Raw genomic sequence first — 18,658 nt, 5'->3', positions numbered from 1 at the left:
TGTGGTCACGTGACTTTTTTTTTCTCATCACCGGTGATTAGGTACTCTGAATTGTATTCCTTCGTCTGCTGATAAGGTTGTGATCCCTAATCATTGAAGCACTATACTTTGATAAGATTTACTTTTTACATTTTTACTTAATTCAGGACTGTTGGGATAAGTTTGAGGTTTGTGCACGTAATGTGGTTAAACCCACCAGTAATTTTACATTTTACTGACCGTTCCAAGGCAGTACCTAACAATCCTTGATAAACATACCTAGTATTTTTTATATAGTTTATATACACTGTGTTGTTTGTTGAGTTTTGTGCTGTTGTTCAGTGTTTCTTGTTTGTGAGTTTTTTGTTGTTGTATGTCTTTGGCGTTTACCCTGTGCCATAAACGGGGTTTATGTTTAAAGTTTTTGCAACTGAGCTTGTTTCTGTAGTTTTTCATATAGATATTCATTTGAATTTCGAAGGTATTAATCGTTTTAGAAATTATTTACTACCAGTCATTTCAAAATTATAGTAAACTTGTTAGAGGTCAGTTTAATTTAGGGGAAGTAAGCTGTAGCCATTTTCATTTAAATGAGTATTTGATTATGTTTCTTAGATATTATGTTATTTCATTTCAGTTTTATGTCACAATAAGCAGTCAAATTATATAATTCTTTTGAAAGAAAATGGTAATTCTAGATGAAGGTTCGACAAGTAAGCAATTCATTTGACTATCAATTTGTGTTGTTTATTATTTCCCTTTATTTGAACAAGTTAGTGCTTGCATGTAACATAGAAGAGCTGAGAATAAATGTTTTATTTTAACTATGAAATATCTAACTATTTACCTTCAATATTTCAAAGGATGTGATTACTTCTGGAAAATAATATTGTATGGATACTGACTGGTTGTTTCATCTGGCGGTAGATTTGATTGGAATTCATGTGGACATACTTGTTATGTGTGAATTGCGGACTTATAAAATCTGATAAATTTTTTTTTAGTAAAGTTTGGTCACCTTCTTATTACACCAAACATGTCGCAAAGGATGTATGTTTTACTCCCTACAAGAAACTAAAGAAAATAAATTGTACGCTTATATTTTTTCGCTTTGTAAGCTCCTTAACCATATGCGAACTAATCTTCATGGAACTCGGTCAGAATATCTGTCGTCCTCATATTTACGACCAGAGTGAATATGGATCATTTGGTCACCACTGTGAATAAGAATCATCTCGGGTCACCAGTGTGAATATGGGTCATCTCGGGTCACCAGTGTGAATATGGGTCATCTCCGGTCGTCAATGTGGATATGGGTCATCTCGGGTCACCAACGTGAATATGGGTCATCTCGGGTCAACAGTGTGAATATTGGTTATCTCGGGTCACCAGTGTGAATATTGGTTATCTCGGGTCACAAGTGTGAATATTGGTCATCTCGGATTACAAGTGTGAATATGGGTTATCTCGGGTCACCAGTGTGAACATGGGTCATCTCGTGTCACCAGTGTGAATATGGATCATCTCGGGTCACAAGTGTGCATATGGGTCAGCATAATTTACCCTTCCCTCTGTAAGCACTGTATGCCAAATCGCTTTTTGTCAAAATTAAAAAAAATATCCGGGATCTTCCGCGGGGTTATATACTAAGCCTTTGCCAAAATGTATGTGCAACTGCAAATTTCACTTTAACGATGTTATTACTACTGATAGGCAGCTTCTCATATTTAATAAGCAAACACACTGATCGAACAAAAAGTGCTTAGCTAATATAAGTAGGCCATTCATTTTTAAGCTTATATAAAATGCAGCTTAATAAATGTTAGACGTCAGGATCGCAGGTTTCCAGCATCAACCTATTGACAAATTATTGATTCCTGTTCCTATGTCGTCCCTTGTTGCCATTCTATTTTTATTTCCTGAGTGCCTACTTGAATTATGTACAAGGGCAACACTGTACTTCTAGGTGTATACCTGTATTATATACCAGGGCAACACTGTATTTATCGGTGTCTACCTGTATTATATACCAGGGCAACACTGTATTTCTCGGTGTCTACCTGTATTATATACTAGGGTAACAATGTATTTCTAGGTGTATACCTGTATTATATACAAGGGCAACACTGTACTTCTAGGTGTATACCTGTATTATATACCAGGGCAACACTGTATTTCTCGGTGTCTACCTGTATTATATACTAGGGTAACAATGTATTTCTAGGTGTATACCTGTATTATATACAAGGGCAACAATGTATTTCTAGGTGTATACCTGTATTATATACAAGGGCAACACTGTACTTCTAGGTGTATACAGAGCAACACTTTATTTATCGGTGTATACCTGTATTATATACCAGGGCAACACTGTATTTATCGGTGTCTATCTGTATTATATACCAGGGCAACACTGAATTTCTCGGTATCTACCTGTATTATATACAAGGGCAACACTGAATTTCTCGGTATCTACCTGTATTATATACAAGGGCAACACTGTATTTCTCGGTGTCTACCTGTATTATATACCAGGGCAACACTTTATTTATCGGTGTCTACCTGTATTATATACCAGGGCAACGCTGTATTTCTCGGTGTCTACCTGTATTATATACCAGGGCAACACTTTATTTATCGGTGTCTACCTGTATTATATACCAGGGCAACGCTGTATTTCTCGGTGTCTATCTGTATTATATACCAGGGCAACACTGAATTTCTCGTTGTCTACCTGTATTATATACAAGGGCAACACTGTATTCCTCGGTGTCTACCTGTGTTATATACAAGGGCAACACTGTATTTCTCGGTGCATACCTGTATTATATACTAGGGCAACACTGTATTCCTCGGTGGCTACCTGTATTATATACTAGGGCAACACTGTATTCCTCGGTGTCTACCTGTGTTATATACAAGGGCAACACTGTATTTCTCGGTGCATACCTGTATTATATACTAGGGCAACACTGTATTCCTCGGTGGCTACCTGTATTATATACCAGGGCAACGCTGTATTTCTCGGTGTCTATCTGTATTATATACCAGGGCAACACTGAATTTCTCGTTGTCTACCTGTATTATATACAAGGGCAACACTGTATTCCTCGGTGTCTACCTGTGTTATATACAAGGGCAACACTGTATTTCTCGGTGCATACCTGTATTATATACTAGGGCAACACTGTATTCCTCGGTGGCTACCTGTATTATTTATCGGTGCAACACTGTTTTCCTCGGTGTCTACCTGCATTTTTTATCGGTGCAGCACTGTTTTCCTCGGTGTCTACCTGTATTATTTATCGGTGCAGCACTGTTTTCCTCGGCGTCTACCTGTATTATTTATCGGTGCAGCACTGTTTTCCTCGGCGTCTACCTGTATTATTTATCGGTGCAACACTGTTTTCCTCGGCGTCTACCTGTATTATTTATCGGTGCAACACTGTTTTCCTCGGCGTCTACCTGTATTATTTATCGGTGCAACACTGTTTTCCTCGGCGTCTACCTGTATTATTTATCGGTGCAACACTGTTTTCCTCGGTGTCTACCTGTATTATTTATCGGTGCAACACTGTTTTCCTCGGTGTCTACCTGTATTATTTATCGGTGCAGCACTGTTTTCCTCGGCGTCTACCTGTATTATTTATCGGTGCAACACTGTTTTCCTCGGCGTCTACCTGTATTATTTATCGGTGCAGCACTGTTTTCCTCGGTGTCTACCTGTATTATTTATCGGTGCAACACTGTTTTCCTCGGTGTCTACCTGTATTATTTATCGGTGCAGCACTGTTTTCCTCGGTGTCTACCTGTATTATTTATCGGTGCAGCACTGTTTTCCTCGGTGTCTACCTGTATTATTTATCGGTGCAGCACTGTTTTCCTCGGTGTCTACCTGTATTATTTATCGGTGCAGCACTGTTTTCCTCGGTGTCTACCTGTATTATTTATCGGTGCAACACTGTTTTCCTCGGTGTCTATCTGTATTATTTATCGGTGCAACACTGTTTTCCTCGGTGTCTACCTGTATTATTTATCGGTGCAGCACTGTTTTCCTCGGTGTCTACCTGTATTATTTATCGGTGCAGCACTGTTTTCCTCGGTGTCTACCTGTATTATTTATCGGTGCAGCACTGTTTTCCTCGGTGTCTACCTGTATTATTTATCGGTGCAGCACTGTTTTCCTCGGTGTCTACCTGTATTATTTATCGGTGCAGCACTGTTTTCCTCGGTGTCTACCTGTATTATTTATCGGTGCAGCACTGTTTTCCTCGGTGTCTACCTGTATTATTTATCGGTGCAGCACTGTTTTCCTCGGTGTCTACCTGTATTATTTATCGGTGCAGTACTGTTTTCTCGGTGTCTACCTGTATTATTTATCGGTGCAACACTGTTTTCCTCGGTGTCTACCTGTATTATTTATCGGTGCAGTACTGTTTTCCTCGGTGTCTACCTGTATTATTTATCGGTGCAACACTGTTTTCCTCGGTGTCTACCTGTATTATTTATCGGTGCAGTACTGTTTTTCTCGGTGTCTACCTGTATTATTTATCGGTGCAACACTGTTTTCCTCGGTGTCTACCTGTATTATTTATCGGTGCAGTACTGTTTTTCTCGGTGTCTACCTGTATTATTTATCGGTGCAACACTGTTTTCCTCGGTGTCTACCTGTATTATTTATCGGTGCAACACTGTTTTCCTCGGTGTCTACCTGTATTATTTATCGGTGCAGCACTGTTTTCCTCGGTGTCTACCTGTATTATTTATCGGTGCAACACTGTTTTCCTCGGCGTCTACCTGTATTATTTATCGGTGCAACACTGTTTTCCTCGGCGTCTACCTGTATTATTTATCGGTGCAACACTGTTTTCCTCGGTGTCTACCTGTATTATTTATCGGTGCAACACTGTTTTCCTCGGTGTCTACCTGTATTATTTATCGGTGCAACACTGTTTTCCTCGGTGTCTACCTGTATTATTTATCGGTGCAACACTGTTTTCCTCGGTGTCTACCTGTATTATTTATCGGTGCAACACTGTTTTCCTCGGCGTCTACCTGTATTATTTATCGGTGCAACACTGTTTTCCTCGGTGTCTACCTGTATTATTTATCGGTGCAACACTGTTTTCCTCGGCGTCTACCTGTATTATTTATCGGTGCAACACTGTTTTCCTCGGTGTCTACCTGTATTATTTATCGGTGCAACACTGTTTTCCTCGGTGTCTACCTGTATTATTTATCGGTGCAACACTGTTTTCCTCGGTGTCTACCTGTATTATTTATCGGTGCAACACTGTATTTTTCGGTGCATACCTGTATTATATACAAGGGCAACACTGAATTTCCCGGTGTCCATCTGTATTATATAAAAGTGCTGATCTATATTTCTGAGTGTTTATCTGTACTTTATATCAGGGGTAAACATGCATTTTTCGTTGTCTACTGACAATGAAAAAATATCTTATAAAATACGGGTTGACACTTTGTAAATGGGAAATAAAGTCACTCGGGAAGTACAGACAGACACTCGCGAGGGACATGTCAACATATGGCTTATACAGTTATCAATCGAGAATAACAGACAGAAGCTCGGGTACTACGGACAGAAAATTGGGGAAAAAATACATATATTCGAGAAGGGCATGCTTTTTACCGTGAAATACGGACAGACAATAGGGAATACAGGCAAATCTCGGGATGGGACAAGTAGAAACTCGGGAAAAACAGTAGGGGACATGGAAATACATGTAAACATTTGAGAAATATGCGTTGATAACTTGATTACATAGACTGACACGCTTAAAGGACTTGTAGACACCCGGGAAATACAGAGAAACAATAGGGAAAAAAGACACAAAAGCGGGAGGGTATGAAGACACCTGGGAAATACAATAAACAATCGGATACTTCAGACACTAATTCGGGAGGGACATGTAGACGCCTATAAATTACAGACAAAAACAAATAATCGGGAAATACAGACAAATAATCGGGAAATACAGACAAACAATCGGGAGGAACATGTATCGGGTAAATCATTGGAGCAGATGTGAGACAGAAGAAACAGTGCCCGGTGTCATGGTAACGGATGGGTACGTCTGGTTGGGCAGAAACGTGGGATTGGCGAAAGTCGTGACTGGATAGGGTTCACCGGAACTGGGCGCGTCTGCTGTTGATTAAAACTATGGAGTTCGTCTGAAATAAGGGATTAAAGTAGCTGATGACCACAAGTTGATGGGAAGTGGTCCCAACATATAACTGGAATCTATATAACTGTAGGAATGTACGGGCGACATTACAGGCGTCATTGGAATGGAGCCAACCGGCCTGCTGATCATGGATTCGTTTACGCAGCGCCTCCAGCGAGCACGCATATTCTTAAACCAGATCTAAAATCAACAACAACATAGTTCGCATTATGATGCCATTGCTATCGGTATCTTTAACTTTTGAAAGAAATAAAGTATCCAACATTATTTTTACTACGTTCTACCATTTATCGTTCATCGCTTAAAAAAGGATAAACCCCCCGTACACAAAACAATATGGGTTAAGATGTGCTACGGAGTTTGGAGGCTATCCCACGACAAACAATTACTTCTTACCCAATATGAGCGAGAAGACTTAACGGGCAAAAGGAACGTCAGTTTCATTATTGCAAAAACACTTCAAACACTTCAAAAAAGATTTTATAGAAGGTACCGATGATAAGGTTCTATTATCTTCTCCTGTTTTCTAAAAACAGCCAGATTGTCATTTAACAACGATCTATTGTTGTATAAACAAAAGTCAGTGATTAGTGCAAATATATATCAGGAGCCTAAGGTGCTTCAGACTCACCATTAAATCACATTATCACATAACTGCAATCTTCTGGTCAAAATACATAACAGTGTTATGATTGTACATGCTTTGCAGGTGGCAATCCTTCAGCAAAGAGCCCGATATGCTCAAAGTTATCCAAATGCACAAACAGTTTAAATATTACAATGTAAATACATATAGATACATGCTAACTGCACTCACAATAAAATACTTTACATGCACTTTAATGCAAATGAATATAGGGACCTGTTTAGGTCAAAGAATATTTCAATACATTAATACAGTCTTATTTTGCAAATATTGGTTGTTTTAAGTAAATATATTCCTTCTGGTTTATGACAGTTAATACTTTTATACCAATAGTTGTTATATCGATGTTTTAGCATGTTCAGTTATATACATGTACATCAATCCAAAGTCCTCGCATCTGAAACTTTGAACCCCACGTAAACAAGACAGGAACAGAATCTTTTATTTTTCTTCCCGAGCTTCTCGAACTATTTCAATTGCATACTGAAGACGAGTCCACTTCTGTCTATCACCACCTTTATCCGGATGGAAACGTAAAGCAAGTTTTCGGTACCTTGAATTGATGGTACTGTTACTAGCAGATGGAGAACAGTCAAGGAAACGATACGCGTTTTCGAGCGCTTCCGATTTTGGTAGGTCAAAAAAAGAGCTCGTTAAAGCATCCGTTATAGTTTTACTATAATTTGCAGCAGTTGCACCAGCGGTAACAGCTCCAATAATAGCCCCACATGCTGCTCCAACTGGTCCAAACACCGCACCACCAACTGCACCCCCTAAAACCTCACCTATGGCACCACCGACAAGGCCGGCTGCAACGGTAACGCCGCAATCAAGTATATTCTTAACGCATCTTTTACCTGATATTTCACCTTTCCACCAACGTTGAATATTAAGTAATACGTCTTTAGCAAGAACACTAGCAGCCAATGCTACCCTTGTTACTTGTTTGCATGATCTAGCCTTTTGTACAACGGTCTGCATTTTGCAAACATGGGTAAGTGCATGATTTTGAAATGCTTCATACTGATCCAGAGGAAGATGTTTGACAGCATTAACGAAATTGTTTTCCTTAATAGCCGACATATGTTTTTCATGAACAGCCACTGCTGATACATCGCGTTGCTTAAGACATTTATTGTCGCTTTCTCTCAACTGTAAGTTCAACATCGCTTGCATTGCCTCTCTGTATGGTTTATCATTTTCTGGTCGCTTTGCATCCGAAACAAAACTGTTTGCTGTCGCTTTGAATAAATCGTCATCGTCAATCACCGCCATCAGACCGGGAACAAACGATTCTCGACCTTCATCAGTACTGTCTAAAAGCAAGTTGGCAAACCGTTCATATGACTCTCTATCTTTCTTGTAAACCTTAGCTGCCTTTCTATAGATTTGTTTTAGACTGTCCGACATCTGTAACATATAAGTATGTACCAATATAGCTATACGTTCGAAATAATGTACATGAGAGTTAGAATTTACTATATAATTTCCTTGTGAATAAGAAACCAGTGGATTTACTGCATATGTTTTCAGAACATTAATACATTTCTCAAAATCTCAATATGTGTTTGCGATGTAAACTTATTCATTTGTATGCATATCCAAATGACTACTCTTCTCATTTAATCTTTTTTCACCCCCAAAATGATGAGAAATGCATTTATCGCAAATACAAATTGCGACTAAACCCAGAGCTGATCTAAATTAAGTGCGCATAACGTCCTCACGTGACTTTTTGAATGCCAAGGATTTTCATTTTTAACAAATAAGTTTTCGGTTTAAAGAGTTTTCCTGTTATTCATCTGAAAACACTTTTTATCATTATTTTACTATATTATATAAAAATTGCAGAAACGAATTCAGTTGGTTTTATTGGGATTCGAAACCACTTAGGGTAATTTCAAGAAAATAATAATAAAATGCACTACAAAACAAAGCCGTTGACGATAATTTGTATGATAATTACGGTCCTCAAAAATGATATTTGAGCAAATCGACATTTGCTGAATGATTCATGCTTTTAGTAGCTTAGTTTCAACACTCTCAATGGTTCGCCACACTTCATTTTATTATACACAAAAACTGTATTTTACAATAACATAAAACAGTGATTTTTCACTAAACAACATTGATGCTATGGTCTTCCAACTTATCTACTCATAAACATATAGAAAGTCAGTGGACCAGCTTGGAATATCGTTGGTGTTTCTCATACTATTTTTATAAAGCAACACGAATTTATCAGACACTTTATCGTAGTTATATACCAACTTTGTTGTTTCTCTCTAATTATTTAATCATAAGTGGTTCCAATCCACCCAGAAGCACTGACACGTTTTTTTCTGTTTTTCTTCGTTGTTTACATATAAGCTAACACATTTGTACAGCATTTTACATTCTATTTTTATTAAAAAGTAATGAAATTTTATTACTTGCAGGTTGAAATAGGTAAATTGGAATTTTAAACTCTGTTTCTTTAAACAAGACAGCAAAACATTTTGTTTGCATATTTGAATAGGTTTAAGTTGGTTATTAATAAAGAACAGGTCATGAAATTTTCAAGAACTATTTTGCTTTAAAGCTGCACTCTCATAGATACACCATTTTAAAACTTTTTTTATTTTTTGTCTTGGAAAGAGATTTTTTTGCAAACCAATGATATAAGTTTGCTGTCAACCGTTACTAACGTTTTAAGAAAAATGCATAAAATATCGGGTTTTAACTTTAATGTAAAAATCATCTGCGATCTATTTTTTGTCAGCAGTCTTATTTAACTGGTTTCCATGTATATTCAAACACGGCAAGAATATAGAAAATATTTTTGTTCTTTCCTAAGCAAAATTAAAGAGAACACACAATTCATTTTATGAACATTTTTAACAGTTTGTCACGTTTTTGTGGATTCACCTTTAGAAAACGATAAGTCACCGTAGCAGAAAACATTGTTGATGAATTGTCTAAAAGAATACTTTATAGTTTTCCTTACATCATGCAATGAAATCATAATGCAAGTCTAACCTATATTTAGTTCAAGCCTAAAATTAATTCGATCATAAAGATATTATTTTTTTTATTATTGAATTTTTATACTTCAAAGTACGTTCGTTTTTTTTAGTTTAAATATTAGTTGCATGTAACCATGTGTAACTGGGGTATTGTTTCGCCATATTTCACCTCTACTTTGTACTTATTTGATATTATTTTTATTGTTTAAATAACTTCTAAATATCGATATTTTAACATGTACTTCACCCCCTACTATCAATCATGTAAACATTACAAATATATTATAGGCGACCTTTTTGTTTCGCACCAATGGTCATTAAAACGCAATCATAATATATTACACAATCAAGCAGTTTTAATCTTTGCACCAATTAAAAACAGTTGATCTATTCGATAATTGTATTGTACCGTTCGACATAATGAAAGAATGCCTTTAAACAAAACGCGAATAAGGAGGTGAGACAGAGTCACGATCATAACAATCAATTCTTTTCAGTTTATTCGCAAGAGTTCTCGCAATGAATCGTCTTCGCAAATCATCTATAACTCCTTTAAAACATATTAATGACATTTTCTTTATACGTAATATCCACAAAAGGTATTAAGCTATGATCTATTTAAAAATCCCCTGAACTTAACATTACACCTCCATGATATCATATGATTATGAACTCCTCCCGTGTAATTAAGGAACGCATTTAGTTATACATGTATGTTTATTATTTTATTTTGTGTTCACACATAATTATGGGGCAATGGTCCAAATTGCTAAAGCTCAATATCATGTAGAATAGATCCGACGGTTAATATTAATACTTATTTTCGTAGTGTTTATTTTGTCAGTCTTTATTTTTCGATACATTCGTCTATTTTCCATAGTTCCCTCTGCAAGTGCGACAATTAACTATAATTGACAGCTCGGTTTTCTGGAGGCAGTTGAGACATACGTTTATATGAACCCGAATTTTAAAATGATGTGCAATCATTTATAGAATCGAATTTAGCACACTATCAATATATTTATGTAACAATATTCAAATAAAAGGTAAGCATTTACATGAGATCCTCTACTTCTTTCATTATTTTCTTTATAATGCATACAACAAAGTAAGCACAAAACCGTTCTGAATGTGCTTTTGTTTGTTGATATTTATTCTCACAGACCAGGAAGTATAAAACGTAGTTTAAAACCGCATACAATGAATGATAAAATGTCATCCCAGTTGATTTAAAATATCTTCAATTTGTTGAATTTTAACGAGCTTTCTCTACCAGGTGCCTCGCTATAATCGCTTTCTTTTCTTTAAATCGCCAAAATAAACTGTAACTTATACATATATATCATTTGCCTAATAGAGATACATGTATATGCTCATAAATCAACTTACCCTTTTAAGCCTTCCTCACCACTCAGTAAATACCAATTAATGTAAAATAAATGCAAAAATCCCACTAGAGTGTTTACTGAGAGTGATATATTATTTTACAACCATTCAATTCAACCGAAACCAGGAATAATTCCATTCATGTATTCACGAGACGTCATGCAAAGCTTTATGGACGTCGCGAGGAACAGAATTCAATGTTTGTAACATTGGTAATCATGTGACCAAAACGGACCAGCCAACCGTATTATCGTAAAATAAAACAATGATATATGTTTGATAAAAACAACCTTTATAAACAAATCATTAGATAAAAATTGAGCAACTATTTCGACAGTGGTATCTTGACCTACTTTACGAAGTTTGTACCTTATCGTCAATTACAAAACACAATGCAAAAATTCATATAAAGTATAAATAAAATAATCATACCATTGTTTTTGTATTGTGCAGCATTTGGCGTGAAAACCATTTCTGTTTTCTGCAAATTCTGTTTTTGGCTTTTTCTAGTTTCAGAAATAGAGTGGATTTCTCACATTTTTAAAGCAAGGGAGTTTACTGAAACACTCACTATATCAACATTACAATATAGTTGTTTTCCTTGTTAAAATGTGCACACTAATTGATAGTTTATTTGCGTTTTTTAAGATCAGTATGTCTTACCAATACACGAATTCAAACAGTAAGGATGACATTGACCTGGTGGTGTCTGTCGTGCGCAGGAAGGAACATAATTTGAAAGGGGCATCATTGCAATATGGTTCGCCAAAATCAACGCCCCACGAGCATGTTATGGCAAAGGAAGGCAATGTGTAAGGCAGCAGAGGGGGGGGGGGGGGGGGGACGAGAACCTGTTCATGACGACATAATTGTCCTTTCCAATTACCTGTCATACATGGCCAACCAGGGCATGCCAGCCCCTCGTCCTATTGTAAAGGCGAAGGTTATTAAAACCATTAACGAGTCCGGTATGCATACACATGTATGATCACATTAATTGGATATGTCCAATATTGGTTTAAACTGGTGAAGATTTTGGATTTGTTTTTCTTCCAATTATCATGTAAAGGTAAATTCAGCAATTTTAGAGGTGTTCCATGCCATAGGTACTCACCGTGACCCCTGAAACCGCTATAGGATAACGAACAACATCCTCAAACAATATTCAACGGGGGGTGGGGGGATGGGGTATCATAAAAGTTTCTTTTTTTGAAGCTATTTTGTACGCCTCCTCTATATCAAATCATGATCTTGTACTGGTAGTGTATAATTAAGTAGAGTGCATAGTTTTACATCAAGCTATAATGATTATAATGAGTATCACCGTATTTTTATGTTGCAGCTGGAGCTGCTACCGATGATGATATATATAATAGGCTGTCCGCCACGGGATCAGCGCTAGGAGACTGCCGAAAGCATGGTCACCGCCCGAGCATCTATTAATTAGTGTGCGATTTTTCCGGAAAATTTGTATTGCAAAGACAAAACAGTTCAAAAGATAAATGATTGGAGATAAGCATGTACCATCGTATTTATGTCCGAGCAGTTGTTTTCGTCTGAAATTTGTTTTGTATGAAAGCAAATTTTTGAACATTCAGCTTCAAAGTTTAAAACACGTTTCAAAAACAGGATTACCATTTTTCTAATAAACTGTAAGTTTTTTTTTCAATTATATATATATTTCAAATCATGCTTCCTTTTTTCAAAAATTAGATCATTATTTTTGGCAACATTTTCTGGTTCAAAAGTGATGTGTTGAGTTTTGATCAAATGAGAGTAGCTGCAATGGATAAGATGTAGTTCTTGAAATTGATATTTTAACTCTTTAGTTTGCAGTGAAAATATGGAATTGATATTTTCACTGTTGTTAATTCACTCATAAAACTCCATATCTCATCGAAAAGCATGAAAGATATAGAGGATATTTGTTTATTTCAGTGTAAGATCGTATTTTATTTCACGAGTGTCATAGAAAAACATATTTTCACGAGTGGCGAAGCCACAAGTGAAAATGTAGTTTTTTATGATCACAAGTGAAATTAAATACATTTAAAATTCATCTATGTGTTGATAAGCATTCCTGACTGACGAATCCAAAATTTTTTTGGTTCAAATCGACCTAGAAATGAGTTTTTCGTGTCATTTTCAATATCTCTTCTTAACTATCGGCCCCCGAGAGTTAACGGTTATATAAATAGAAAAAACAGTGGGATTCCAAAGTTCTTGCGCATGCGCAGGGCGATACTATTTCCCGGTCTTTCCTCGTAAAATCCGGTCTCATCCGGTCTTATAATTCTCATAATATAAACATAATGTCTTAATTTATGCAATTTGTTATAGGTATACACTATTTATGCAATTCGTGTTAAAGGTGTAGAGAAAGATGCGATGCAGTACAAATGCTCATGTTTTTTGCATAAAAGATTGAGGACGGCTAGAGTATGAAGTAACTTAGAATTGCACCTTTTAAATTATGTTATGTTATGTTATTGTTCTTCCTTTTATGTTTACCCCCCCCCCCCCCCCCGACATAAAAATTTTTAAGCATAAATGATTACAATTGAAAAATTCCATGTTTGCATATCCGACTCATATCTGATTTACATGTAGTCAAGCATTGTTATTTTTTGTATTACTATTATCAATAGTATACTTATAACTGAATTTAATATGAAAAAAACACACACTCAATGTGTTTGTTATTCATGACATTAATTTCAGTACATGTGCATATTTCATGTTTTTATCTTTGCCTAAATTTATTTTATGTTTTATTGATATAAAATTTGAAATAAATAGTGACATAATTATCATCAAATATCTAATGTTTTAATCAACTGTAATCTTTTGTAATCCTATTACCCCCCGCGGTCATTAACACCTTTTTGATCACGCCCGATAGCTACTATAAAACAGAGACCGGAGGAGACCGGGACCGGGAAATAGTATCGCCCCCAAGAGTAGTCGGAAAAACCGTAGACCTACTTTCTCTTTTGCCGTCTAAAAATAGCAACTTTCGGCAATTTTCAATTTGTTAAATCTAAGTTATTAAAGCGATTTTTTAAAAAATAATTGCGGTTCAGTCGGTCTGAAACAATGTGGAACTTATTAAAAACTTTTGAAATACGGTTACTTTTGCGGACTGTCGCTTTAAGTTATTGAAGACAGTAAAGTTTCATGGAAATTAACTAACTGTTCGAAAAAGCACAACATCATTGTACAACATCACTGGTGTCTTCTTTAGGTTTCGAGTCTGAAAAAAGACATCACATTTTTATATTTAAACTTGTTAAGTAGTTTTCTTCTTTTTAGGGGTATGTCCACTCGATATGTTTTGATCAACAGTACAGAACGCTCAGCTGGAACAGAAGATGACCTCCCGGTATGAACAACTAACACGCTTTAGAAGAGATGTTTCATATATATATATATTGGTCATGTTGTATTTTTTAAACTTTATATTGATTAATTGATTTGCTGTATATGGTTAACATAAGAAGCATTTTGTTCTGTTCTGTTCTGTTCTGTTCTGTTGTGCTTCAAACATTCCTCTCAATACAGATCAAGTAGTTTAATCAGAGTCGGAACATTGTATTCTTGCTAATTGTTGAGTATAAATCATATGAAATTTATGTAAATTATCCTTAATGCTCATTTTTTTATAATGAAGAACATTAAACTTGTCATAATCACTTTCATTTTAGCTCTCTGTCAAATCCCTTTACCTCATGTCAATTCGTAAAAAACATGGTTGCCAAGGGCGGTGCTAGTTACCACTATATGTATCGAAAACTTTGAAAAACATCCTTTTGAGAAATCATTGGCCGGATTTTAAATTATTTTCAAAAAAAGGTTTCCAGTGTGACCCTTTTATCAATATTATTAAAGTGACACTCTTATTGAAAATCAATGTATACACAATGTATAACAAACATAAATTTTGAAAGATAAACTTTTAACTACTAACTAAATAATGTATTTATGAAAAATATTGAGGCCTGATAACAAGATTGTAACCGTGTATATAAAAGCTAAAAACGCAAAAATATTAAATGATTGGTGAATGCTAAAAGATTTAAAGTGATCTTCTATCGTGTCATAAGGTATAAAAACCTTGTTTTCTGTACCTTTCTCTCAAATTAAACTCGGTATCCTTCAAAAGAACCATTGTTTTCGACATTTATTCATCCTTTTTGGTAAATTGAAACAATTGTTTTAATTGTAGTGAATCTTATTTGGGAATAGGAGTGCATCTTTAATATATACATTTTTTATAATGAATTTGTTTAGCAGTCTTTGAAGATATCAACTTCAAACTTCATGAACTAATTCACAGTTACAAGGTGTACTTTTGCGGCAAGATATATTACTCCGATTTAAATATTGTAAGAGTCCTTTGTAACTCTTTTAGGAAATACATATTGTTAATGTTCTGTTTTATACAACCGTTTTAAAAAAAGCAACTTATTATAGTTTCACCTGCGGGTTACAAGCAGTTGGGCATGCTATTGGGCAGCGTCCGATATGTTGTCGGATCAAAACCTTTATAATCCTTTGTCCAATCATGACCAAATTTGATCATAATTTGAATGGGCATACTGTCATGGACAATGTCTTTAACCAGCCATATCACTCGAGAGTAATTGCCCTTCATTTTAAGAAATTATCTTAAAAAGGTATTGTCCTAGAAATTTCTTAAGCAGCCTTTGTCCAATTATCACCAAATTTGGTCAGAGGTTATGTGGGCATACTATGATGGACAAGTTGGATAACCAGCCATACCGCTCAGGTCACTCAATATATATCATCCTTTAATTATAGATATTTAAGATTTACTCAGGAGATCGATATAGGACCATCTTGCCTTATACATGGACCTATTATCTTACCCGTTATAAACTGGAAAAGTATACTATTCCCCTTATTAATCTGAAGCTTGTGCCAAACTTGACACATAACTAAAAACTTTACACCTTAAGTTTATGATTGGTAGTATTACCACACCTGGGATTTACATGCCCATAAGGGTGGCATACAGTAATCTGGTCGTCTTTCCTCCCGTCCGTCCCAACAGTTAACATTCAATTTCTGAAAGCTTTGGCTAAAGGCCCTGAAACCTGGTAGTGAGATGTATCATAACCTGTCGATGAACCATATGTTTTAAGGCTATTGGAACAAAGGTCAAGTTGGTGAAGACCTTAAACTGAAAATCCGTTTATGATCAATATTTTGAATACTTTTTAATTGCCCGGTGACCTCTAAATGTTCTAGGCAGGTTGATCCTAAATAGATGAGCCCCTTTGCTTTTATGGTCAATGGACCAAATGCCATGGTCTTTGTGACCGTAAGCTGAAAATACACAGTGTCCTCAATAACAGAAATTGGGATAGGCCTGGAAACCTCGAACTTGGAAGATTTCATTCAAACATGACCAGCGTCCTAACTTTTTTAAGTCATTTAGGCTAAGATCGAAGTTGTGGTGACCTTGAGCTGAATATCCGTTTTCATCTAATAACTGAACATGCTTGTATCCAGGTACATCAAACTTGGTATGTTAGTTAACTGCATCCGCTTTCTTTAAGTCTTGCTTCACCAACATTCGCGACGCTTTGGTACTTTGCATCCTAATAAATCCTGTTTAATATTCACAAGGAATTCAACTACCATGTATTTCAATCAAGTTCACCAACCCAGCGCGTACAAGAAACCACGACCAATGATATTAAACACACCAAAGTTAACATTGGTTTTGTGTAAATTTTCTTTGTTAGTTTTGTTGAAATAAATACAGTGCAATATAAATGAATTACTAAGAATCAAGCTTAGGTGAAATTGACGGTAACACAGGGAAGCATATACTTATCATTTTAAAGATTACCTAACACCTTTAACAAATAAACACCATAAATGAACCTAACTCATAATAAATTTATGTTAATAACTTCCATAAATCGTATATTGATGTTATATGTATGTATTTCATTGTATTGTACCATATTTTTTAACTTGAAAACAATCGACTGATCTGCTTTTATTTAATGTATGTGATAAGCAAGTTCAATTATAGATGCCGGTCTTAATTGATATATTTTTTTGTTTGTTTTATTGTTAATTCAGCTATATTGTTTGTTTGTTTTTTATTGTTAATTCAGCTAGTTTTATCTGATAACCATGGTTTTCTTTTCTCTGATATAAACGGAATTATACATTGTTCTTTTTTTGTAGACAGCTTAATTGTCTGATATCAATCGAGATCTGCTTTAAATTATAAATCTTTATGTCTCATTTTTTGTCAATTTGAATATTAAAGTCTCCAGTCTCCCAATCGCCATTGTGTGATGTTCTGGATTGTATGTTTAAATGTGTTAACAAAATAAAGCTGTACTTTTTAATATGTTTCCAAATTTCCATGTATCATATTCGTGAACATAAACACTATATTAACTTATTTCGGCATAGGAAGCATATACATAGTTCACAACATAACATAGGATAAAATAATGAGCATTATTAAATACTATATCACATACGAGAAAACTATGATATACACACCAACACCAAGGATAACACAAAAAAGGGCAAGCCCTTATTTCCATTGTGGTCCTTTGTATTGGCGGCATGACATAGAGAGGCGGACATAAATATAAGCATGTTTAAAAGTACTATTGAGTCATAAAAAATGTATATCACAGTCAAATCTTGATTTAAGGACACTCCTGTTTGCAGCTAGGATTTAAAACACATTACTAAAATTGTAAAAAGATATTAGCAAACAATTTAAAATCCTGTTGTTCTATATGTACCGTTTTAAACTCTAGTTCTGAGCTAATATTTTGTAATATTTGCGCATTTTAGATAGTTGCAATCAGGGGTTGCACCAGTTTGATTATCGTTTCTGTCTGTTTATGATTAACGTATGCCTGGTTTGTCTGGTTCTCAGCTTACTGATAGTCCGTGCAGTACAATGGTGTAAGGGGAAGGAACTCCAGACTAATGCCTGGTTTGCATTTTGGAAATAATTATACAATTAACAGAACAGAACAGAACAGAAATTTTATTCGACTTAAGCATAAAAAGCTCATCGTCACAACAATATGTATAGAAATAATGCATGGCATGTGACAATTATAACATAATTTCTATTAATAAATCAATCATAAAATTGATATAAATATTTAACAGTCCTAGCCTTTTAATAACTCAGAATTTGTATACTATTGTGTTTGATTTATGATTCATGTTGAAATTTTGTCAGGCAATCATAGTACTTATATTGTACAACCCAATTTTAATAAGATTTACCGTTGTAACCGTTATTGTCGACATTTAACATCCTAATACACTTCTGCACTGCCAACAAAGACTCTGGATAATTCACTTCCATTTTTATCATACACCTCTTGCGTAACATCGTTTACATTTATATTACATTC

General features: G+C 35.3%; 1 protein-coding gene across 2 annotated transcripts; it reads right to left on the bottom strand.

Annotated features, from left to right (window-relative positions):
- Positions 1-6,650: 6,650 nt before the first annotated feature.
- LOC128219683 (uncharacterized) lies at positions 6,651-11,775 on the bottom strand. Of its 2 annotated transcripts, none has more exons than XM_052927593.1 (2): positions 11,658-11,775; positions 6,651-8,244 (listed from the first exon to the last, which is right to left on the bottom strand). In XM_052927593.1, exons 1-2 carry the CDS (start codon positions 11,679-11,681, stop codon positions 7,276-7,278), a joined length of 993 nt encoding a protein of 330 aa, XP_052783553.1. In that variant the 5' UTR covers positions 11,682-11,775; the 3' UTR covers positions 6,651-7,275. The 2 variants fall into 2 exon arrangements, with proteins under 2 accessions (XP_052783553.1, XP_052783562.1); XM_052927602.1 differs by lacking the exon at positions 11,658-11,775 and adding an exon at positions 11,229-11,423.
- Between the last annotated feature and the right edge of the window lie 6,883 nt (positions 11,776-18,658).

This window comes from Mya arenaria, chromosome 2, assembly GCF_026914265.1.
Source record: "Mya arenaria isolate MELC-2E11 chromosome 2, ASM2691426v1".
NCBI lineage: Eukaryota > Metazoa > Mollusca > Bivalvia > Myida > Myidae > Mya > Mya arenaria.
Note: the sequence above shows the minus strand (reverse complement) of the source record. Positions and strands in the feature narration are given on the sequence as shown.